This window comes from Pituophis catenifer, unplaced genomic scaffold (genome assembly GCF_029215685.1).
Source record: "Pituophis catenifer annectens isolate HBS135680 unplaced genomic scaffold, rPitCat1.0.hap2 SCAF_3, whole genome shotgun sequence".
NCBI lineage: Eukaryota > Metazoa > Chordata > Lepidosauria > Squamata > Colubridae > Pituophis > Pituophis catenifer.
Genome location: NW_027256883.1, coordinates 63,683,185 through 63,705,888, shown reverse-complemented (window position 1 = coordinate 63,705,888; position 22,704 = coordinate 63,683,185). Strand labels below are relative to the sequence as shown.

General features: G+C 39.3%; 1 protein-coding gene across 1 annotated transcript in view; it reads left to right on the top strand.

The window, feature by feature from the left end:
* The window catches only part of CARMIL1 (capping protein regulator and myosin 1 linker 1), a 130,287-nt gene that overhangs the window by 51,759 nt on the left and 55,824 nt on the right, over positions 1–22,704 (top strand). The window contains exons 3-9 of the mRNA XM_070942459.1: positions 12,205–12,255; positions 17,123–17,182; positions 19,407–19,528; positions 20,732–20,829; positions 21,193–21,263; positions 21,426–21,499; positions 22,506–22,581. Of these exons, the coding sequence (XP_070798560.1) occupies positions 12,205–12,255; positions 17,123–17,182; positions 19,407–19,528; positions 20,732–20,829; positions 21,193–21,263; positions 21,426–21,499; positions 22,506–22,581 (552 nt within the window). The remainder of the gene's footprint in view (positions 1–12,204; positions 12,256–17,122; positions 17,183–19,406; positions 19,529–20,731; positions 20,830–21,192; positions 21,264–21,425; positions 21,500–22,505; positions 22,582–22,704) is intronic.

Below are 22,704 nucleotides of genomic sequence, written 5' to 3'. Positions count from 1 at the left end.
TATTTTGATTGAGAAAATATGGATATTTCTACACAGTGGTGAAATCTAATTTTTTTTGCCACCTGTGAAGGCAAGTCTGGCTTCCTGCACGGCTTGCTAAAAACCTCACCAGTACCACTGTGCGTGCAGGTTTTGTACATGTGTGCGTGTGACTTTGCTCCTGGTGTTTTGCAGCAGCCCATGCCCGACGTCCTGTCCCCGGCCGCTCGTCTTTAAGGCGCCCCACCCCGGGAAGGGGAGCGGGCTGCTCCGGCCGCCCCCGAGACCCCCGACTGGCCTGCCTGGGAAGCGCAACAGGTGATGCGGTGGTTGCCCCCGGCAGGCTCGGAATGGCAGCACCCAGATCCGTTCCGGGGCCTTTAAGAGCAGCAGAAATTGGCTGGGATGCCGCGCGACTCCCAAGGTGGCTCCCCCGAGCAGACCCACCACCCAAGGAGCGCGATCTGGAGATGGCTTTGGCCAGCCCGGCCCGGGCAAGGCCAGAAGGAGTGAATTCCCCAACTCCGGTTCAGCTGGCCGGGGACAGGACGTTGTGCACGGGCTGCTGCGAAAGACCAGGAGCAAAGTCATACACACACACACACACAACCCGTGTCCTTCCTCCAAATGAAAAAACAGCAGGAGCAAGCGCACGCTTCTTTTTGTGCTTGCTCCTGGTGTTTTTTCATTTGGAAGATGGAGAAGAGGAAGAAGAAGAAGACGAGGGCGACGATCCTGGGTGCATGAAGCAAGGCATGAAAATCCACAGCAGGATGGTCGGGGTGAGTGAAAAGGGGGAGCAGCCGAGCGCTTTATTTCTCTCTCCCTCCCCCCCCACTCCGTCATCTCCCGGACTCAGTGGCCAAGGTGGAAAGGCGAGCAATCTTCAGGACTAGGAGTCGTTGGATCTGGCTTGGCGAGGGGGGTCAGGCTGGTCAGGTGCTGATAATCAGAATCTTTTTATTACTTTTTAAAGCATTTTTTACTAGTTAAAAATGTTTTAAAAAGTAAAAAAAAGTTGGCCACGTCCACCAAGCCACGCCCACAGAAGCGGTGGCAAAAAAAAAATAGATTTCACCACTGCTTCAAACTGTAGCCATATCATAATGAAATATTCAATAAAGCTGTCATCTATTACTGTTTTTACTTTCTGAATGTTACTGATGTTCAGAGAATCAACCTATTTGCTTTTATAAATCCCCATTAAGCACTTTCTATTACAATTTTTAAATGATAAATTTACCAAGCTTTTGCTATAAGTCATAGGTTGCCCAAACCTCTCTGTAACACCTTTTATTAAACTAACTAATACTGGGATGTATCCAAACTGAATTCAACATAGGTTTTGTTGAAATCTGTTAGACAAGTTAGTTCTGATTTAAATTTAATTGAACAGATGGCTAGTTCTGCCAATTCTGTTGCCCCATGTGTTTATTTTTTTTACTAAGCAGTAATCAACACTGTTATTGTTGACAGAACCATCAGTCTGTGGTGCCCAGTGTTAGAAATCTTTATTTTGAAATTCTTGATTTAAACTAGGAAAACATTATTTCTCACTTATACACAGTTTCACTTATACACATGGTCCTCAATTTACGTCTATTTGTTTAACAGTGGTTTGAGGTTATGATGGCCTCAGAAAGGCTTTATGACCTGTACTCACATTTACGACTATTGCAATGCCCTCATAGTCACTAGTCACAATTCAGGCATTTGGCAACCAGCTCGCATAATCACAATTTGTGACCTTATTTGCCAGTGGTTATAGGGACAGGGGACTAGCATCAGAAGTATAGGACTGAATGCTGTTTGCCTCCCCTCCCGCTCTCCATATTTCTCTTTCTTTGAAGTTGCCTGGATTTTCAATATTTTGATATCATTGTTCCCATGATACATTAATTTCATTTGGGAGATGTGGGCTAGACATACTTCAGAATGGTTTGTGAGTTTTCAGGAAGATGAAATTGTGGCCCAGATTTTATGAGTTATGAAAAGATCGTATCCCCCTTGTGTCGATTTGGCAGGAGACTTGCCCGCTGTTGTGAGGGAATAGTGGACTTTGGATCTTGGACTTTGGATGCTCCCATTTATTTATCTTCTCTCCTTTGAACCTCTTTTCCATCTGGACCTTTGGACATGGCCACTTATCCTCTTGTAGCAAAATGTATTCGGCAGCTGAGCTTCTTGTTCTGCGAGACTCCCCCCTCTCGCAGGATTGGCCCTCTACGTTATCGAGGGCCTACCTCGATGACGGGCTTTGGAACCCCGAGAGGTGGCACGCAGCAAAGAGGGGGTTGAGGGTTTTTTTAAAATTGTCATTATGTAATCTTTTAAGGGGTTTTAGAGGGAGAGAGGGTGTTTTGGTGGGGGGCGAGCCAGGCCCGGCACGGGATTGTGTCCGAGGAGGTGCGGAGCGGGGAGTGGAGGAGGTTAGTGTCGGTATGGAGGAGTGCGATTCCATCGGGATTATTGGTGGGAGGGGCAGATATGGTGGGAGCAGGGGGCCACATCATGTGGTGGGGGCACGTGCCCGCTGTCTTCAAGCGGTGACGTGCTCCGGTCCCCAATGCTCATCTCGTTCCCTGGGTTGTCCAGAGTCTCAGAGCCCTGGTCTTAGGCTGATGCTGTGCAACGCCAGGTCTGTGGTCAATAAAGCCCCCCTCATTTGCAAGTTAATTCAGGAGGGGGGAGCAGACCTGGCGGGTATTACAGAGACCTGGTTGGGCCAGGAGGGGGGGAGTCCCCCTCATTGAGATGTGCCCACCGGGTTTCCGCGCATTTCATCAGCCAAGGGCTCAGGGTAGGGGTGGAGGAGTGGCGGTTATTGTAAAGGAAGGTCTCAATCCTAGGGAGGCCACTACCTCAGATTGCCGGATGTGAGTCTCTCCTTGTGAAGTGGGGTCATGGGATGCAGGTGGGCCTGCTGGTTGCGTACCTGGCTCCCTGCTGCGTGGCAGCGGCCCTGCCCGAGCTCCTCGGCGTCATAGCCGGGGTGGTGGTTGAGACCCCCAGGCTAATGGTCATGGGGGATTTCAACCTGCCGTCTATCGGTGAGACGTCTGAGGTGGCTTGGGAGTTCATGGCTTCCATGACAGCCATGGACCTGACTCAGTTAATTCATGGCCCTACTCATATAGGAGGACACACTCTGGACCTGGTTTTTATCTCTGGTCAGTAGTTGAATGGTCTAGATATAGGGGATATAGTCATTGAACCCCTGTCATGGTCAGACCATTCTCTCCTTAGACTTGACCTTCTGACCGCCACACCCTGCCGCAAGGAGGCGGAGCCAACTAGGTGGTTCCACCCCAGGCGCCTGATAGATCCTGATAGGTTCCAAATGGAGCTTGGGCCATTTCCTGAGACTCTGGCTCACGACTCGACGGAAGACCTGGTGACCGCCTGGGATAGGGTGGCCGCTGGTGCTTTAGATCGGGTCGTGCCTTTGCGGCCTCTGGCCTGGCACCGAATCGGCCCAGCTCCTTGGTTCTCCGAGGAGCTGAGGGAGATGAAGCGCCGGAAAAGACGCCTAGAGAGTAGTTGGAGGGCTAGTTGTTCTGGATCTGACCAAACACTAGTGAGGTCTTATATCAAGACCTACTTAGTGGCGATAAAAGCGGTGAAGTGTAATTACTTCTCCGCTCTTATTGCGTCGGCAGATAATCGCCCAGCGCCTTGTTTAGGGTGACGATAAAATCGCTCAGATTCAGGACGGCTTGGACCCTGACTGGGTGGGTTCAGGCGATGTGTCTGAGGCGGGTCTTGAGAATGTCATCTGGGAGGAGTTCGATCCTGTGACTCCCGAGGACGTGGACAGGATGCTGGGGAGATTGAATGCAACCACATGTTTATTGGACCCGTGTCCCTCCTGGCTGGTGCTGGCTACCCGGGAGGTTACACAAGGCTGGCTCCAGAGGATCATTAACGCTTCTCTGAGTGAGGGTGTCTTGCCTCCCGCCTTGAAAGAGGCAGTGGTGAGGCCCCTCCTCAAGAAGCCTTCTCTGGATCCGGCTGTTTTGGCAAACTACCGTCCTGTCTCCAACCTTCGCTTTGTGGCGAAGGTTGTTGAGAGTGTGGTTGCGCGACAGCTCCCACAGTACCTGGATGAAGCTATCTATCTGGATCCATTCCAGTCTGGCTTCAGGCCTGGGTACAGCACGGAAACGGCATTGGTCGCGTTGGTTGATGATCTCTGGAGGGCTCGGGACAGGGGTTGTTCCTCTGTCTTGGTCCTATTAGATCTCTCAGCGGCTTTTGATACCATCAACCATGGTATCATGCTGCGCCGGCTGGAGGGGTTGGGAGTGGGAGGCACCGTTTTACGGTGGTTCTCCTCTTATCTCTCCGACCGGTCGCAGTCCGTGTTGGCAGGGGGCAGAGGTCGGCCCCCGAGGCACCTTGTTTGTGGGGTGCCGCAAGGGTCGGTCCTCTCGCCTCTCCTGTTCAACATTTATGTGAAGCCGCTGGGCGAGATCATCCGTGGATTTGGGGTGCGATGCCATCTGTACACTGGTGATACTCAGCTGTACATCTCCACCCCAGACCACCCCAACGATGCCCTTGAAGTGATGTCCCGGTGCCTGGAGGCCGTGCGGGTCTGGATGGGGAGGAACAGGCTTCGACTCAACCCTTCCAAGACCGAGTGGCTGTGGATGCCGGCGTCCCGATATAGCCAGCTGGTGCCAACTCTGGCTATTGGGGGTGAGTCAGTGGCCCCCACGGAGAGGGCTCGCAACTTGGGCGTCCTCCTTGATGCACGGCTGTCTTTAGAAGAACATATGACGGCCGTGGCCAGGGGGGCTTTTTATCAGGTTCGCCTGATACGCCAGTTGCGTCCCTTTCTGGATCGGGACTCCCTATGCACGGTCACTCATGCCCTCGTCACCTCTCGCCTGGACTACTGCAATGCTCTCTACATGGGGCTCCCCTTGAGGAGCACTCAGAAGCTCCAGCTGGTCCAGAATGTGGCCACGCGGGTAATTTTGGGAGCGACTTGGCGCTCCCATGTGACACCTTGCCTGCGCGAACTGCACTGGCTCCCGGTGGTCTTCCGGGTGCGCTTCAAGGTATTGGTTCTCACCTTTAAAGCGCTCCATGGCTTAGGGCCAAGCTATTTGCGAGACCACCTTCTGCCACCGATAACCTCCCACCAGCCAATTCGGTCCCACAGAGAGGGCCTCCTTAGGGTGCCGTCGGTCAAGCAATGCCGACTGACGACCCCCAGGGAGAGAGCCTTCTCTGTGGGGGCACCCACCCTCTGGAACGAGCTACCCGCAGGAATACGACTAATCCCGGACCTCCGGACCTTCCGTCGAGCTTTGAAGACCTTTCTATTCCAGCAAGCTGGGCTGGCTTAAAATTTTAAAAGGGTTATTTTAAGGGTAATGGTTTTTAAATATTTCGGGAAGCCAATTGGATTTAATTCTGTTTTAAATTATTTTAAATTTTGTATTGTATGTATTTTAATTTGGCTGTGCACCCCCCTGAGTCCTTCGGGAGAAGGGCGGTATACAAATCTAAATAATAAATAAATAAATAATAAAATAAATAAATAAATAAATAAATAAATAAATAGCCCGAGAAACAATGCTCTAGAAGACCACTTTATGAATTCAGTCTTTAATTGTGTTTGACAAACTTCTTTAAATATTTAGGGACTTTTTAGAATATTCTTCGGTGTAGTATTAAAGGCTATAGTTGTGAAACAACCTAGGAAATCCCCAGTATTTTCTTGGAACAGTTTGTATGCATCAAGGATATTCTTTGATTGCAGCAATAGGCAGGTCATTGTATTTGGGAAAGCTAAGTAAAGTAATGTACAAGCATATTCCTTGATTATTTACCATGCTTACAACAATTAGATTGGCACCTTTATTTTAATATTAAGGATAAGCTTCCTTGACCATCATGCCTGGTTTGTCTGGGAAATGAGTTATTGAGTTAGTGGATAATTTAAATGAAAAATAAAGGAAAATATTGTTGAAAAAGCCAGAGGAAAACTGTACGACTGAATGCCATGAGCTTTGTGTGCACAGTCTGCTAAGCCATTATTAGAAATTTAGCTTTATAGCTGGTATACATTATGCCTGTGTGTATGTGTGTGTGTGTGTGTTTCAGAAAAAAAATTATCTTGCTGGGCTGTATGCTGGTGCTATAAATAAACAATTAAAGTACTAACGAAAACTAGACATTGTAGAGACACTTTTCCATGGAACTAATTGCTTTGTTTTTCATGTTAAGGATTGTTCCTCTGAAAACAGTAATAAGTAAGGAATGTTGGCAATTTTTTATTGCATTCCTTGCTTTAGCAAATAGTTGTCTTTGGAGTGGAGAATTATGTTTGAAGTTGATGTAACTTTCCCATATCATTCATATATATTAAATTCTTAGACTAAAGTGGAAAAACGTATGCTCTTCAAGTATTAATGTAGCACTTTCCTAATTGTTGAGCTATCCTATAAAGCGAAGAAGTAAATCTCGGATCTGTGGACAGCTTTTAGAAAATTATTAAATTCATCTAATTCCTTAGTACCTATGAGATTATAAAACTAGTATATATACTCTGACCGAGAGGGTCTGGAAGTGGTAGATTATATCTGTTGACTATTCACAGTCAATTACAGATTGATGGTTCTCTGACTAAATGCACAATTTACATATTGAGAATTGGTAAATTTGGTTAAAGATCTTATATCCATTTTTTATGAAGATGTAAAAAAATAATAAATGGGTAGCCTATTAATTATTTATTAAATTCATCCCTTTTTGAACATTTTGTTTCCATTTAAAAGAAAAGCAAAACCTGGTTCTGTGCTCTTACTGTATATTTAAAACTCAGCATGTATGCAATTCAGACAGTGCTGTGCTTTGTAAAATATTGAAACTGACATATTTAATCAGACACTAATAAGGAATAAAGGAAAAGCACTGAACAAGCAAAAGCTATTGTCATGTTCGTTTTTGTGTGGAAACAAAATGGCACATAGTATGTTGAGAGTACTCAGACTTGCTGGAAAAGCTATCAACTATTCATTAATTTATTTTAATTTAGAAGAAAGGCTTGCCCTGGAATAAAATGTAAATCTGTCATAACTATCTGCAAGACCATGGGTAAAACAGTTTGCTCTATAAGAAACACAATTATGGTTTCAACTTATCAAATCAGCAGAAGTGCGGTTTCAAATTAAGATGCTGAAAGCAAAACAAGAAAGTGTTCAGACCAATTATTTATGATGCTTTCTTAAACAAAAGGTTATTGATAATATCTAACTATATGCACACATATATAGATATAAATATATGGGAAGAGAGAGACAAAGGGAGGCAGAATTGCTATTTCATTGTTACAATATATGTTGCTATTCTTAACTTTACTTCTAGGACAGGCAAACGCAATGTGTGGATCTTGTTGAATTCCATTTCCTATCAGTCCTAACCATGACCAATGATGAGGAATGAAGGCAATTCATTCATAGCAGCGATGCCTCTGCTAGCGGAAATGGAGCTTGGGAGGCGGCCTCTCACACATGGCGCCCCAAGCTCCATTTTCACTGGCAGAGGGCAGCAGGAGACCGTGGCAGCTGAAAATGGAGCTCTGGATATCGTTTTCACTGGAAGAGTGCTTGGACCATCACAGACGCCCTCGACATGAGTGATGTCAAGCTGGCCATGCCCACCCCGGTCCCCAAGGTCAAACACAACCCTGATGCGGCCCTCAATGAAATCAAGTTTGACACCCCTGCTCTAGAGCCAGGACCTATAGAGATCTAAATTGAATTATTATCACTTCTCCAACCTCTTCCTGTTAGGCAAACAGAGTTTTCTCAATCCATTTAATTAGTAAGATATTCAGAGAATCATACCATTGGAAAGACTGTTCTATACTAGAGCTGCAGTGGCACAGTGGTTAGAATGCAGTACTGCAGGCTACCTCTGCTGACTGCCAGCTGACTGCAGTTTGGCAGTTCAAATCTCACCAGGCTCAAGGTTGACTCAGCCTTCCATCCTTCTGAGGTCGGTAAAATGAGGACCCAGATTGTTGGGGGCAATGTGCTGACTCTGTAAACCACTTAGAGAGGGCTGTAAAGCACTGTGAAGTGGTATATAAGTCTAAGTGCTATTGCTATTCCATCTTTTTTTTTTTTTTTTTAATTTGATTTATATGCCGCCCTTCTCCGGAGACTCAGGGCGGCTTACAGTGCGTTAAGCAATAGCCTTTTTTGTCCCTCATAGATCAATCAAGACAATAGGAATGTAAATTTCAAAATAAAAATGTTGGAATTCAAACCTGCTATTTTCTAAAATCACTAAATCATCTACAGATTATCGGAGAGTGATCATAATTGAGAATGATTTGAAGTTCCACATAAACCAAAAACACCGTCATTTCTCATTTGCTTGATGAGATCTTGTTGAATTGCATTTGCTGCCTACAGATTGATAGTCTGCTTTGAATTGAAGCATTATCAGCTAAATTGCTGGAGCAATTGCAAATATGGTTGAAATAACCTTGTCTTCTGTGAGATCAACTCAGTCCATCACCTTCCCCAAAATTTCATTTTATTCTGATGACATGGGAGTTTTAGTTCATATCATGTGTAGAAGGCACTAGACTGAAGAAAGGCACACTATGCATAAATTTTCTTATTACTTATATTAGAGGAACTGAATTCTATACACCAAGTAAATATGTCATACTTAGCAAGATGTCACCTTAATTCTAAACTCATTCAAGAAAAGTATTAATTTGAAAATAGGCTCTATTTTAAGTAGCATAATTTCATTGGCTCATTCTAATGTGACATAACTTGCCTTTATTGAGTGACAATTGGTACTAATGCCAGTGATTTATATGCATGCATGCTAAAGTGCAAATCAGTACAGTTATCGTGATAGCAAATATGAAGGCAAATCCTTAGTCTAGACAAGGCTTTAGTATATGTGCGTTTTGGTTATGTGCCAAGGAGAAATGGACAGATGTCAACTAAATTACTTGATGGATTCAAATGATAAAACACTAACCATTTCTCCCAATAATGGGGTTCAGAATATAAGTGACTCTGTAATAGGATAACTATAATGCTTTAATCAGGAGTTTTTATTGCTTTGGGAATTTTTGTAGTATATATGACAGCATGACATTAGTTGATCATCTTTCTATAAACTGTAAAAATATTTGATTGACATACATGAATTAAAAAATAACATTACTCCAAGCTCTCTGATATTTTTATTCAATTTTATAGATACCTTGATTGATAAAGCTATTTTAGTGGATTTGTTCATTAAATATCATGTCCTATTAATGATAAAATAGGTAAAATGACAAGTTATTTCATCTTGATATACATATGAAATGAGACGGAAATTTTTCAAGTTAAAACAGTTAATTCTGAAGCAAGTCAGTTCTCTTTTTTTTAATATATATGTTGCTTTCTTTTGATTTTTATCTGTAAGCCATTCAAAGTTTTTCTGTGGCTAGGCGGTCTCAAAATTAAAATAATAAAATACAGTAAACAGATATAAATCTGATAAAAGGTAAAGGTTTTCCCTGTCCAGTTGTGTCTGAATTTAGTTGATACACTACAGGGAGAATATGGTATAGGGAGATAAATTGAATGCTACACTGCTTATGTATACAGCCATTCTTTTCGCATTCATTCACGTTCATTCCTTGCAACAGACCATATACTACATATCATCTTTCTGTACTTCTTAAACTTCCAAATTTTCATATGTTCAGTAAACTTTTCACCAATTTCCTCACTTTAATTTGATTGTACCAAAAACAACTCCTTTCATTATGATGTACCTATGGGCAACATTTGTATGTTAAATTGAAATTGAGAGAGATGTAGGGCCCAAGTGGAAAAATAAGATTTAAAAAGTAAATGTAGCTCAACAACTGTTCATTATTATTATTATTTTTTGCAAATTGAGGAAAATAAGACAAAGTTAATGATATAAACATGATACTGCTACTTGATCAGACCAAAATTTGTTCAACATTTTATTTTTTAGAGGGGTCAGCTACAAGTCCATAAGAGAGCAAATGTATGGTATTCTGCTTTTTGATGTGGATGGCTATCTCCTCATCTTGCATTAGTAAATTCAGGGGTTCAGCTTTGCCCACTGTGATGCCTCCAAATGTGTCAGGAAAACAAATCCCCAAAATGCTATTATAGTTTAACAATTCAATAAATGATATATTTCTTTTTGTCTGCACTGAGTATTCTGCCAATCAGCTTCATTGTAGAATCATGAAGTTGTTGTTGTAATAGTACAATGGCTTATACAGAAAAGATTTGTCCTTCACTTCTCCCCTTCCAACAATAATATGTGAAAACAAGGGGCCAGAATTACCATCTTCTCCCTTGTGAATGTAAACTTTCAGCATATTCTGTACTTTGTATCTATTTCAAATATTTTCATTTGTGGGATCCTTTTTCCAACATAGTCTTCAAAATTGTTACAATTAAATGTTAAAACAGTCAACAGAATGGCATGAATATAACAAACAGTAATTACATATTAAATAAAAGGCTATTATTCCTTCCCAACTCTCATTTAGACTTATTTAAGTCTGGCAGCCCAAAGGGCAGTTACAAACCTAAACTAAATCTTTATCCCTTTTGCTCTTTCTATCCTCATATTTTGAGGTTTTATCTGATATTTCATCATGTTATTTGCCAACTTTCCTTAGCTCTTTTTATGGATTGTTCTCCAAGCATGCAACAGTGACCCATCATAGAGTGGGATAATATTTCTGATGGCAGAAATATTGATTTAGGTTGGGGTTTTCAAACTTTACAGTGCTGTGATCTTGAAAATGAAACATGGATGTGTGTAGCATTCATCACCCCCAAGAATAAAATTAATTATTTCTTTGGGGTTAAAGTTGAACGAGAAAGGGAAATTCCACTTTACAATAGTTAAATTTTAATCTAAATATACCTCAGATCCAGATCATGTCATCACTGCCCCATAATAAAAGCCAAATCCAACACGTGGCCCACACTTTATGTTAGACCCTTGGTGACTTGGCTCAGGTCCTTGATTACAATGATATTTGTCTCCAGTACTGTAAGTTTGGGGAACTCCACTGCCAGCCTAACCATGGCATTGAGCAGCTCAGGAAATGAAGCTGCTACATAATAGGAAGGTCAGTATAGTATCTGCAATCCCATCTCTTACCTAGAGCTGAACTTTACGTAGATCTTTACATAAGTTATGAATTTTACATAGGTTATCTGAGAAGTAGCATCTCTAGAAGCCTTGAAAATTATATGGCCATTTGCTATGCAACAATAGCGCCTCTATTGGTTCTGTAAGTTTTGTGGATAAGATATACATAGGAAAGATTCCCTCTGCTCTCTGCTTTAATACAATCAGACTACTAATATCTTCTGTCAAGGAATTTGCACAGCAGGTGTACAGATGAGGTCAGAGACACAAATTTGTAGTTTTATATAAATAAATATATTTTACATCTCTGTTTACAGCAAACAAGGAGCATCATGAGGTGAATCACAGAGCATACAGGGCACACAGAAGAAAAAGGCAGGGGAAAAGGGAAACTCCCCGTTCACACCCAAAGCAACCAATCACAACACAGGTTACCTCATGCAGAAATCAGCAATCTCCAATCAATCAACTATTCTGGCTCACTGCACAACCCCACTGCTCCAGCTACTAAATATAAATATCTTAACATCCACCCAAAAACATAATAGAGAAGAAATTCATGCAGTCTTAGCTGTTTTTTATTCTATGCAAAATACAAAATTATGCCAGCCAGCAGGGATGGTTGAACTTTAAACCTTCCTTCCACTAAAATCCAGCTACCTATGTCCAGGAGCATATATGCACACTATATGTAAACCAAGATCCCAGAGCAGAAAAAAAAATCAACCTGGCTTCAGATTCTGATTTGTAAGTAGGAGATGCTGTAATTGTTCATAACTTGAGTGTGAACCTGCTCTATGATAGTCCTCTTAGAATAATCACTACAAGCTGTTTTGACAAAGTAAATTCTTCCAATTCTATAATTTTATGCAGACTATTTGTTTACATTCAGTGGATGATGAGGGAATATAAATAGAGCTACAAAACTCCTATAGATTTATGTAGATATTAAGAAATTATAGCATGAATTTCTGAATATACAGTAAATGCTCCAGTTTTGTTTTTTCAAAGGTAAACATTTGCTTTTTTTTTTTTTTGCAGGTGCTAACATCATGTCGGGCCTTTTTGTTAACTTCCCGTATTCCTACCAAGGTAAGGCTGAATTTCATCACTTTTTCCCCTATAATCTAGCAGAGTTCACTTACTTTTAAGATAATACACTGGTCATAGTCTCGGAATATAATAAGGTGGTTGAGAATGGTTAATAGAATACATTTAAGAGAAAATGATGTGCATTGTTTCCTCTTTTTTCTAAGTTGTTTAAAGTGTTACAATTGGAACAAATTTATGCAATCTTCTGGAAGATAAAGGGGCACAGCTTACTTTTTCTTCCTGTTGAATATGAAATTTTGTGACGGTATCTATGTGTCTGAAAGATAATTTAACTTCACAGTGTTTTTTAAGCTCTAAATTGTTGATAATATGAAGCAAGAATGACACATGGTGATTCTTCCAAACTGAATTCTTTATTGTTTAAGACCTAAAAACAAAATATTTCCAGACTCTGCTATCTGCATCTAAATTATACTGTGTGAACTATTAAGGAAGATCCGTCTTCATCCTCTTTCTCTCACACATACGATTGAGATTGAATTGCCTGAGGCTAAGTTTCCACTTAACTCTTCCGTCCCTCCTGGGAATTCACCTCCTTACTACATTCCATTATAGAAACTAATAAAGAAACATTCAGATTACTGCTTTGCAACTATATAAAATCCAAACGAGTAGAAATCACTTTTTATGATAGTAGCCTTCTGGGACAATTAACAAATAGTAGTATAAAAATTTATGTAAAGACTATTTCAGATCATATGGCTGGATTATCCCCTTGCTTGATTCTTAAGTAAGAATCCCCTCTTGTTCATTTACATATATCAATATGTTAAGTAGGTTCACTAATTAGCGTTATGTCTCTGCAGAATTCTTGAGACATAAGTTATAATTCAGCTTCTCTTTATAATGGCCACCATGGTGGTATTCAGAGTTGACAGACTTCATCCAAGCAAATTTTTTTCAAATAATCTTCTGCAGTGGATTTTGGAGATGTATTGTTCTACAGGATGTGAAAGAAACCGTTTCTGAAATAATTTTGATTCCGCTGGCTAGAGCCTGTCACTGCCTCTGTCTTGTCAGGCTTTAGTAGGTCTGAATTAGGGCACAGTGCTGATTTCATTAGTATTATTTCCTGGTCCAGTCTTACTACCATTTTCACTATGAAGATGCCAATAACCTTCTAGCCTCATTCTGCTCCGTATTCCCATAACAGGAGATAATAATGGCAATTCATTATAGAATTTGCCAGGGTTGTATTTTTCAGCAGTGGGAGTAAGGGAGGAAGTGGGGGTTGATCTACAACATTGTTGACCTCTCATTTTTCTAGAGTTGGTTCTATTTACAACTTGAAAATTAGTGGTATAAAGGAATGTTATGTAGTTTGCTATATACAAGTATTCCTCGGCTTACAGCTGATCACTTAGTGACTGTTTGAAGTTACAATTTGGACTTATGACCTGGCTTTGAAGTTCAGATGGTCTGGCCTCCTTTGCGGTCACATAACTGAATTTTGGATGCTTGACACCACAGCTGCATTTACAGCCATTTGCAGCATTCCACGGTCACCTGACCGTGTTTTATGATTTTTTTTCCCCAAAAATTGGCACTTCTAGTTTTCAGCCAAACTGCGCCCATAGCAAACCATTGATTCACTTAACGACCATGGAGTTCACTTAAAGACTGCCACAAAAACGGGTTGATCACATGACCAATGCACTCTGGCACTCTATGGATTCTGGCTAACATGATGCTGGCATAAGTCCCTGTTTTTGCTTTGTCAACAACTACTTCAGAAAAACTAACAAAATGAAATAGGAGTGGCACTTGATTTTCCCTTTCTTAATTATATGCACCATATATAGAAACATTAGTCAGAATCTGCTGTAGTGCACTAACATTACCAAAGCTTGAATTGTGAGAAATATGCCAAATTAAATGTGCCACATCGAGAAATAAGAGGATATACTGAGCTTTAAAAATATATTTTGAAATTTAAAATCTGTAAAGTAGTGAATTGGGGGGAGGGGAATGGGAACAACCACTGAACTCCATAGAAAACCATGATTAACACAGAATAATCTTTAAAAAAATGACTTGCAGCAAATTTTTATTCAGATACAGAATTTCTCCTTGTTGCAGAATCAAAGGTGTGAATGTTTTAAATTAGTGGGTTGTCCCTTTGAATGCATTCAGTAAAGAGGATCTTATTACAGTAGTCCTCGACTTACAACAGTTCATTTAATGACCTTTTGAAGTTACAACACTGAAAAAGGTGACTTATGACCATTTTTCACACTTATGACCGTTGCAACAGCCCCATGGTGATGTGATTAAAATTCAGATGCTAGGCAACTGACTCATTTATGACAGTTGCAGTGTCCCGGGATCATTTTTGCGACCTTCTGACAAGCAAAGTCAATGGGAAAGACAGATTCACTTGGCAACCGGGTTACAAACTTAACAACTACAGTGATTCACTTAATTGTGGCAAGAAAGGACCTAAAATGGAGCAAAATTCACTTAACAACTGTCTCACTTATTAACAGAAATTTTGGGCTCAATTGTGGTCATAAGTTGACCACAGGTCATATCTTTCTATATAATTGGTTTCAAAATCAAAAGTGCTGTTACTATTAGAAGTAAAAATTCTGGTATTCCAATGGAATCTGCTTTCTTGTATCTTAAATTTATTTTTCATGATGTCTACTGTGGAAATTTAAACAACAGGTCTTGACCTTCTTTGTGTATTCTTTCAGGTATTGAAATAATTGAATAATGGTGTTATACCTCTTGCTCTTCTGAAGGTTAAACATTTCAAATTCCTTCAATCTCTCTTCGTATGACTTCGTTTTTAGTCCCCAGTAATCCTTGTTTCCCTTATCTAGATCTGAACAGTGCAAAATAAAGTAGAACTTTTACTCTTCTTGTTTATTTCTGAAGTTCCAGCCTTTTTTTTTTTTTGCTGCCACATAGCACTGCTGAATCGTTTTCAGCTTGATTATAAAACTGTTATTCCAAAATCTTTTTCACCTACCATTCATTACTAAACCAGGATTTCCTAACCATAATCCCAGCCCTGAGCATTTTATTCCTTTTTCCTAAGCAAGGAATTTTGTATTTATTTCTGTTAATTTTTTTTTCAGAGCTCTTTCTCTGATCACGTTTTCAATTTTATTTCTATTTTCCAGCCATTTAATTTTGTGTCATCTGCAAATCTAATCAACATTTCTTCTATTTCATTGGGCAATGAATAAAAATGTTGTATAGGACTGAATCTTGTGGTGCCCCACTTGATACCTTCCATTTTGATGAGAGCACCATTTGAGTATATTTTTCAGACCAGCCATTCATTTAATTGTAATCTCATGTTTGGCAGCTTCTCCTTTTCTTTTGCCAGATGCTCAGAGTCTATTTCTTTTCTGCAGCCTGAAAAATATTTCAGAGCTCCAGCTGTGCAGATCATCATCTCTGTCCCTTGTTCCTACTTGTCCACTAGATTGGCCTCTTTAATTGTTTTTCTTTCTTATGCAGTGATGTTTTCCCATTTTTCAATATTAGAGGTTTCCATTCTGTATATTCTAGCATGTCCTTTGTTTTATATACTTACTTACTGTATTTTTCAGAGTATAAGACGCACCTTTTTACCCCCAGAAAGAGGGTGAAAATCTGAGTGTGTTTTATAGTCCAAAAAATATGGTATATTATCTGCTATGAATTGGTGGCATATAAATTAATTCAAATCAATAAATAAGTTTACTCTTTACATAAGTGTGGTCACATCACACGTTTTCAGAATAGTTTTTATCCCAGAGCTATAATTACACTCAACAATGAACTAAAGGGCCACCGTCAGTGAGCTGTTGGACAGCATTACTTGGTCTGTTGTGTGGTTGTTTGGGTGGTTTAGGGATGGGGAATTTGTGGTGGGTGGGTGGGGGTTTTGGGGATTGTTATGTATGTTGGACCTGGTCTTTGGGTGTTAAGTGAATTTCATTGTATGGGTATACTGTGTATACACGTACAATGACAATAAAGTTATTATTATTAAAAGTTATAAAATGTGGCAAAATTCACTTAACAAATGTCTCACTTGGCAACAAAAAATGTGGGCTCAATTATGATAGTAAGTTGAGGACTACCTGTATATTTGATTGTTTTCAGTCAGAAGCCCAAAGCCAAAAGTGTTGCAAATTTCTACTGCAGACTCTACTTTTTCATCTGTATTTTTGTTTTTCATTGCCAGAAGAAAGCTATTTTCCCTTTTTCTTTTCTGATTAGGCAAGGACACTCTGTTGATTTGATGACAAACATGAAGTTGCCTACCATTTTCCTTTTGTGCTGTCAGGGGAAATAAAATCATGGCAAATCAGTTATAAAAATGAAGGACAGAAGGGCAAGCATGCTGAAAAGAGGGGAGCAAAATAGTCTGTTACATTAAACATCAAAGATAACCCTATGTAAGAGATCTCAGATAATGGGTTATTCTTGAGTCACATCAATTGCTGAAATTCTTTGATTATGGTGTCCCTTCTTCATTAACTAATACTTCTCTTGACTTTCTCGTGAACTTGCCTAAGTGATTCATTACTATCTGGAAGATGAAGCTTGATAGTAAACAAAACAGATTGTAATAGAACAGAGTATATATTTATGCAGGCTCTAAAATCTAAATTTTTCCTTAATTATCTCTGCTGCCATCTTCCTTGTTACCTAGGCATCAAATTTTAGCCCCTGGGTTGTGTTTGCTGTATATTTTATGCCATTCAAGTTAATGATGCTCAAGGAGCAAACAATTACGATAAATTATATGTAAGTTATATGGTCAGTAGTCTAATCTTTTTTTAATATGTATTTTAATCCTTGTTTTCATATATCAAAATAATTTTCTATTCTCTCTGAATTGCAGCTAGAATTAACTTTCAGCTACTTGGAAATCCAAGGAATCACTTGCAATAAACCAGGCCAGGTGAATATTTAGTTACAAATAGACACAGAATTTCATAATCCCAGAATATTTTATTCAGCTTGTTGGTTCTTCTACACAGCTTTATCCTTCAGATGAACTGAATTAGTGATATGAAAGAAATCATATGGATTATGTTGAGAGGAATATTCATAAGAAGTTAAATTTCTGCAGTATAGATATAACAAATTAGATTTTGGTTACACAAAAAGTAATGTTTCCCTTCATAAGAAAAAATGACCAATTCGAATATAGTTGTAGCCTCCATGTTCAAATAAGGCAGGGATGTCAAACTCAATTTCATTGAGGGCCGGATGAGGGTTGTGTTTGACCCCGGGGGCCAGGGTGGGCATGGCCAGCTTGACATCACTTGTGTCGGGGGTGCCTGTAGTGGTCTGAGTGTTCTGTCAGCGAAAACAGGCTCCTGAGCTCCGTTTCTGGCTGCCATGGCTTCCTGCAAACCTCTGTCAGCAAAAACGGAGCTCAGGAGGGTCGCCCGTGAACTGTTTTTGGCTGTGACGGTGTCCTGCCAAAATGGAGCTCCATTTTTGCTGGCAGAGGCACCGCGGGCCAGTCCTTTGCTGTTTCCAGGGCGGTCCTACAGGCCAGATCTAAGCACCCCGCAGGCCGGATCCCGCCCCCAGGTCCTCAAACTGAAGAGTTTGACACCCCTGAAATAAGGTATTAAAAATGCTGTGAATGTAAAACATAAAAAATATTATATGATAATTAAAAAGAGAGGAAGGCAGCAAAAGTCCATTCTGCTGTTTGCAAAACTTTTTTTAAACAGCCATGGTTTTGTATTTGGTTTATCTGGGGCTTATTTTATGCATCTGCATCTTCTACAAATGTTTTTCTTACTAAAAACCATGATTGGGATGCAATATTTAAGAATGTTTTTGTGCCCAAACCTCAGGCTTCCATAAATTCTTAATTTACTTATTTGGATAGCCTTTTAATATTCTTGATCAGACTGTCTGTGGCTTAATATTACTGTACATATGAGCTAGGTAAACCTGGGCTTCACAAACCACAACTAAAAAAAACAGAAAACGCAAGAAATTAATCAATAGAAGATATCAAGAAGATACCTTTGTGTTTCAGTCAGGGGTCTCCAAACTTGGCAACTTTAAGACTTGTGGACTTCAACTCCCAGAATTCCTCAATCAGAATTTCCCAGCAAGCCATGGGAGTTGAAATTCACAAGTCTTAAACTTGCCAAATTTGGAGACCCCTGGTTTAAGTTGATACTTCAGTGTAGTAATGATACGATCTTACATGTTTAATGGACACCAACTGGATATATCTATAAGAGCAAATTACTTACAACGTTTTCTTAAATTCAGAAGGGATGTTCCTGAAATATTTACTTCATAGGGAAGCATTTCCTCTTCCATCTTCTTTAGGAGTGGGAGGCCATACTGAGGTTTGGGACAGATTTCCATATTTTCTGTTGTCCTGAGATGACCCAAGAGTTCATTGCACTCTTCCCCATTTCATTCCGTTTTCAAAGTATAAGCAATTTTGATCTGTGAGCATTTGTCTCTTTCAAATATATGGAGATGGGTTTCTGCACCACCCTTCCTTCATAGACTCCCAACACTATGGCTGTGCTCCAAAAGCATAAATATCATATCTGTCTGCGAATTTGTAAAGCAGCTAAACCTTTCACATGGCAGCTGAGAGATCCATCATGTGGTTCCAAGGGGGAAAAGTGCTGCTTTAAAGAACAGCAGACAGATGCTCAGTTCATACTCATGTATGTTCCAAAGCCATTTTTTTTGGAATCAAAATCCAGGGTACTGCACAGGGCATATAAATGCACAGATCCTTTGTGATGTCCTGCCATTGTAAAAAAGATTCAGAGAAAACAGTGATGCAAGTTGTTGGAAAAGCCACTTACAGAATGTGTAAATCAGAGACCTTACAATAACCAGTTTATTGAAATATTTATGCATCCTCATAATATCAGGAGCTGAAAAACTGCAGTTTTTCCATGGATTAGAGTGGGGCAGAAAACAGATTCTGGCCTGACCTAGCAGATCATATAGCTGCCTGTGTATTGCATCAGCAGTCCTTCCTCTTTTCAGAAAGATAAACATAGATTCTAACTGATTTTGAATGCACTGTTTTTAGTTATTCACTATTGATGTATTTGTAATTTTTAAGGATTAGATAAAGATTATATAAAAGGTTACCTCAAGTCTCTCCCCGTTTTTTTATGCAGCTGATTATAGAAACCGAAAAATGCAACATTTCTATGAAATTAACTTCATCTGAAGATGTGCATGAAGTGTTGGCACATATTGGAACTTGCCTTAGGAGAATATTCCCTGGTCTATCTCCAGTGTAGGTACATCTTGGTATAAATGTTTAGCAAAATAGACTCCACCTCTCTCTCTCTTTTTCTCTCACCTGTTGTATTTGGATGTATCAGTGATGCTGATTTGTCTTTTCCACATTTCTAGATACTTCTTTGAGAATATTTATTAAATTTATCCAAGGGAGATAGAATGGAGTGGGTTTCCATACATTTTGTATCAACCCAGTGGACTGTGGGACAACATAGAGCAAGTTATTTTTTGTTATAATGTACCAGATGTGTTGACTCAAACCACTTAAAAGTGGTAGAACAGGCTATGCAGCATTTTAGATTCAAATAGAAAAGGGTATTTTGTAGCATGGAGAGGGGCACTTGTGTAATTTATTTATTTATTTGTTCAACTTGTATGCCGCCTTTCTCCGAAGACTCAAGGCGGTATACAAGTTGAACAAATATCTGTTAACTATTTTTTAAAGCAACTGCATCTTTTCCCAAAATTGTGTTGTTGTCCTCCATAAGTGCATCATTTTTTCAGAAAAAAAGGTGTTTGCTTTAAACAAGTAGTGGCAAGTACTATGTACAATTCAAAGCATTTTTTTTCCTTTCAAATCCAAAGCACTGCACAATCCGTATGAAAACTTAATGGACTTAATATTGGGAGTGGGATATAATATCTATCCAGGGAACAACTGACATTCTCCAGTTATCCAGCTATTATAGTTGCTGCTATTTTGTAGACTATCATTACAATACCTTCTTTGGCAGCTTCTGGTGGTGATCTTATAAGTTTAGAAAGATATTTTGAGTTTTCAAAAATATCAATGCTGTTTCAGTGAAGATTTTAAGAGTTTGTTATGTGTAATCTTAATTACTAGATGTTTCATTTTATTATAGCCAGAAAATAAACAATGTCAAATAGCTTTTTTAAAGAATCAGATGTAACCTTATAGTACGATAATTGCAAATGTTATAGAGATGAGATCACAGAGATTGCAAAATAGCTTTGCAGAGTGCTTTGGGATTTATAAGGATAAAATATATAGAGTTGAGTTAGTTCTTAAATCTAACAGAATTTCAACATTTATGTTAGCTAAGGGATAATTCTTTCAAATTTGAGATGTGGGACACAATCCCAATGGAAACCTGCAGTTGAAGTACATAAGTATGAAATAGCAAACTACATTTTGATGAAGTTCTAATTCATGTGTGCATTTACTTCTGGCTTCTAGGAGAATAATGAAGAAAGTAATTATGGAGCCCCCAGACAGACTGACTAATCTGCAGACTCTATGGGACAGTCAAACTGTAGGAGAATTAGGCCCATGTGGTGAGTGTGTGTGCTTTTTCAGCTGAAATACGGAGTTTCTGGCATCACCAGTACACGGAAGTTTAGCTCTATTTTTGATGTAGAGTTTGCTTTTGGGGAAACATATAAATAGTCCTAAGGTGTAGTCAGAATGAAGAGCCATTTTGAGCAGTGTGGGAAGATGCTATTTTTATGCCATATCCTGCCTTGCTATATTATAGAAGAATGTGCTGTAGGTTCAGTTAGTTGCATATTGTGCTTGAGGATAGTGTACGTGCCAAAGAGAGAGATAAAATCAGCTTACCATCAAGATACGTGTATCAGCTTTTAAGAATTATTCCCCACAGTGATAAATGGTTAGTGTTCTTTTTTGTTTGTTTTTAGGTGGTTTTTCTCAAATGTATGCATGCGTTTGTGACTGGCTGGGCTTTCCATATAGGGAAGAAGTACAGTGGGTAAGTATAGAAATAAGATTCGGGAAGCTTACTTGCAGCTACTGAGGCAAAAAGAAACCAAAAAGGCCTTAACTACAGCCTATCAATTATATAAGCAATTTTGTGCTAAGAAATTAAATAGTTTTTCTCTAAAATGTACTATGTTCTTTTTTATCTAACTAGGATGTTGATACCATTTATCTGACTCAAGATACCAGGGAATTAAATTTGCAAGACTTTAGCCATCTTGACCACAGGTAAATACGAAGATCCTGAATAAATGAAAGTGTATGCTAGTCATCTAATGTGAATATTATCTGTCCAGTAATAATCTTTTTATTTCATTGGATACTTACAGAAGAACCCTTTGTTCAGCAGGATTGTAACAGATGCGAAGGGCTCATCTTGCTCTAGGTTTTCATTACTTTGCAATTACGAGATGAGATATACATGAGTAGAAAATACTTTCATTCATACATTGGATGAGCAGTGTTCCTTCTAATTGAAGCCCTTCATACTTTACAGAATGCAGTTTTATAAGGAGGCGGGTGGAGTTGCTCCTTGATTCAAATAGCTGACTTAAAGAAGAGCTTAAAAGCCTCCAGTGTGGATCCTGACTATCTTTACTAATTGTGAACTATTGGTTCATATGTAAAATACTGTTTAATTATATGTATTTTATTAGTCAGAAACAATATTGTAATAGAAAGGGGCTCATTGAAATTAAATACTTAAAATTGTATTGGAAATGAGTTGGAACTCTCTGAGATTTTCACATAGTCAGAAAAAAAGCTTCTTGTTCAAAGGAGCTAGTGAAATGTTAAAACATATTACCGATAGTCAATTAGTGACTGCCTTGTTTAGTGACCATTTGCAGTTAACAATAATGATGAAAAAGTAATTTTGAAACCAATCCTTGCTTTGTTGTGGTCAGCACAGAAATATTTAACATATTTAACATATGTTAAATGTTCATTCTATAAGTTCTTCATTGAATGAAGAACTTATAAAAGGAACAGTTTATTAGATTAAAAAGCTGTATATGAGATTAAATGAAATTTAAAAATACATTATAATTTGGTTGCTGAAAGGTAAAGAAGGCATTTATTTTGGCGAAGAATGAAATGTCGAAACTCAGGTCATCTTATGGTTCAGGAGTTAATGTGAGAGAAAAATGATAATAAAAAAAGTTCCTACAACCTCCCAAATCAGTTCTGTCTAGAAATTTTTGTTTCAATATATGATTTTTTTTTCTTTCCTTAGAGATTTAATACCAATAGTTGCTGCCCTGGAATATAATCAGTGGTTTACAAAGCTTTCCTCTAAGGATCTAAAGTTAGTAAGTATTAGTATGCAGAATGACTGTATCTTGATTGTTTGGTGGAAATGTGTTGTGTAGAATATATAATTATTTTAGAAGAGTAGTTCAAGTCTTCTCACATTTCATGAGAAGCTTTCATAG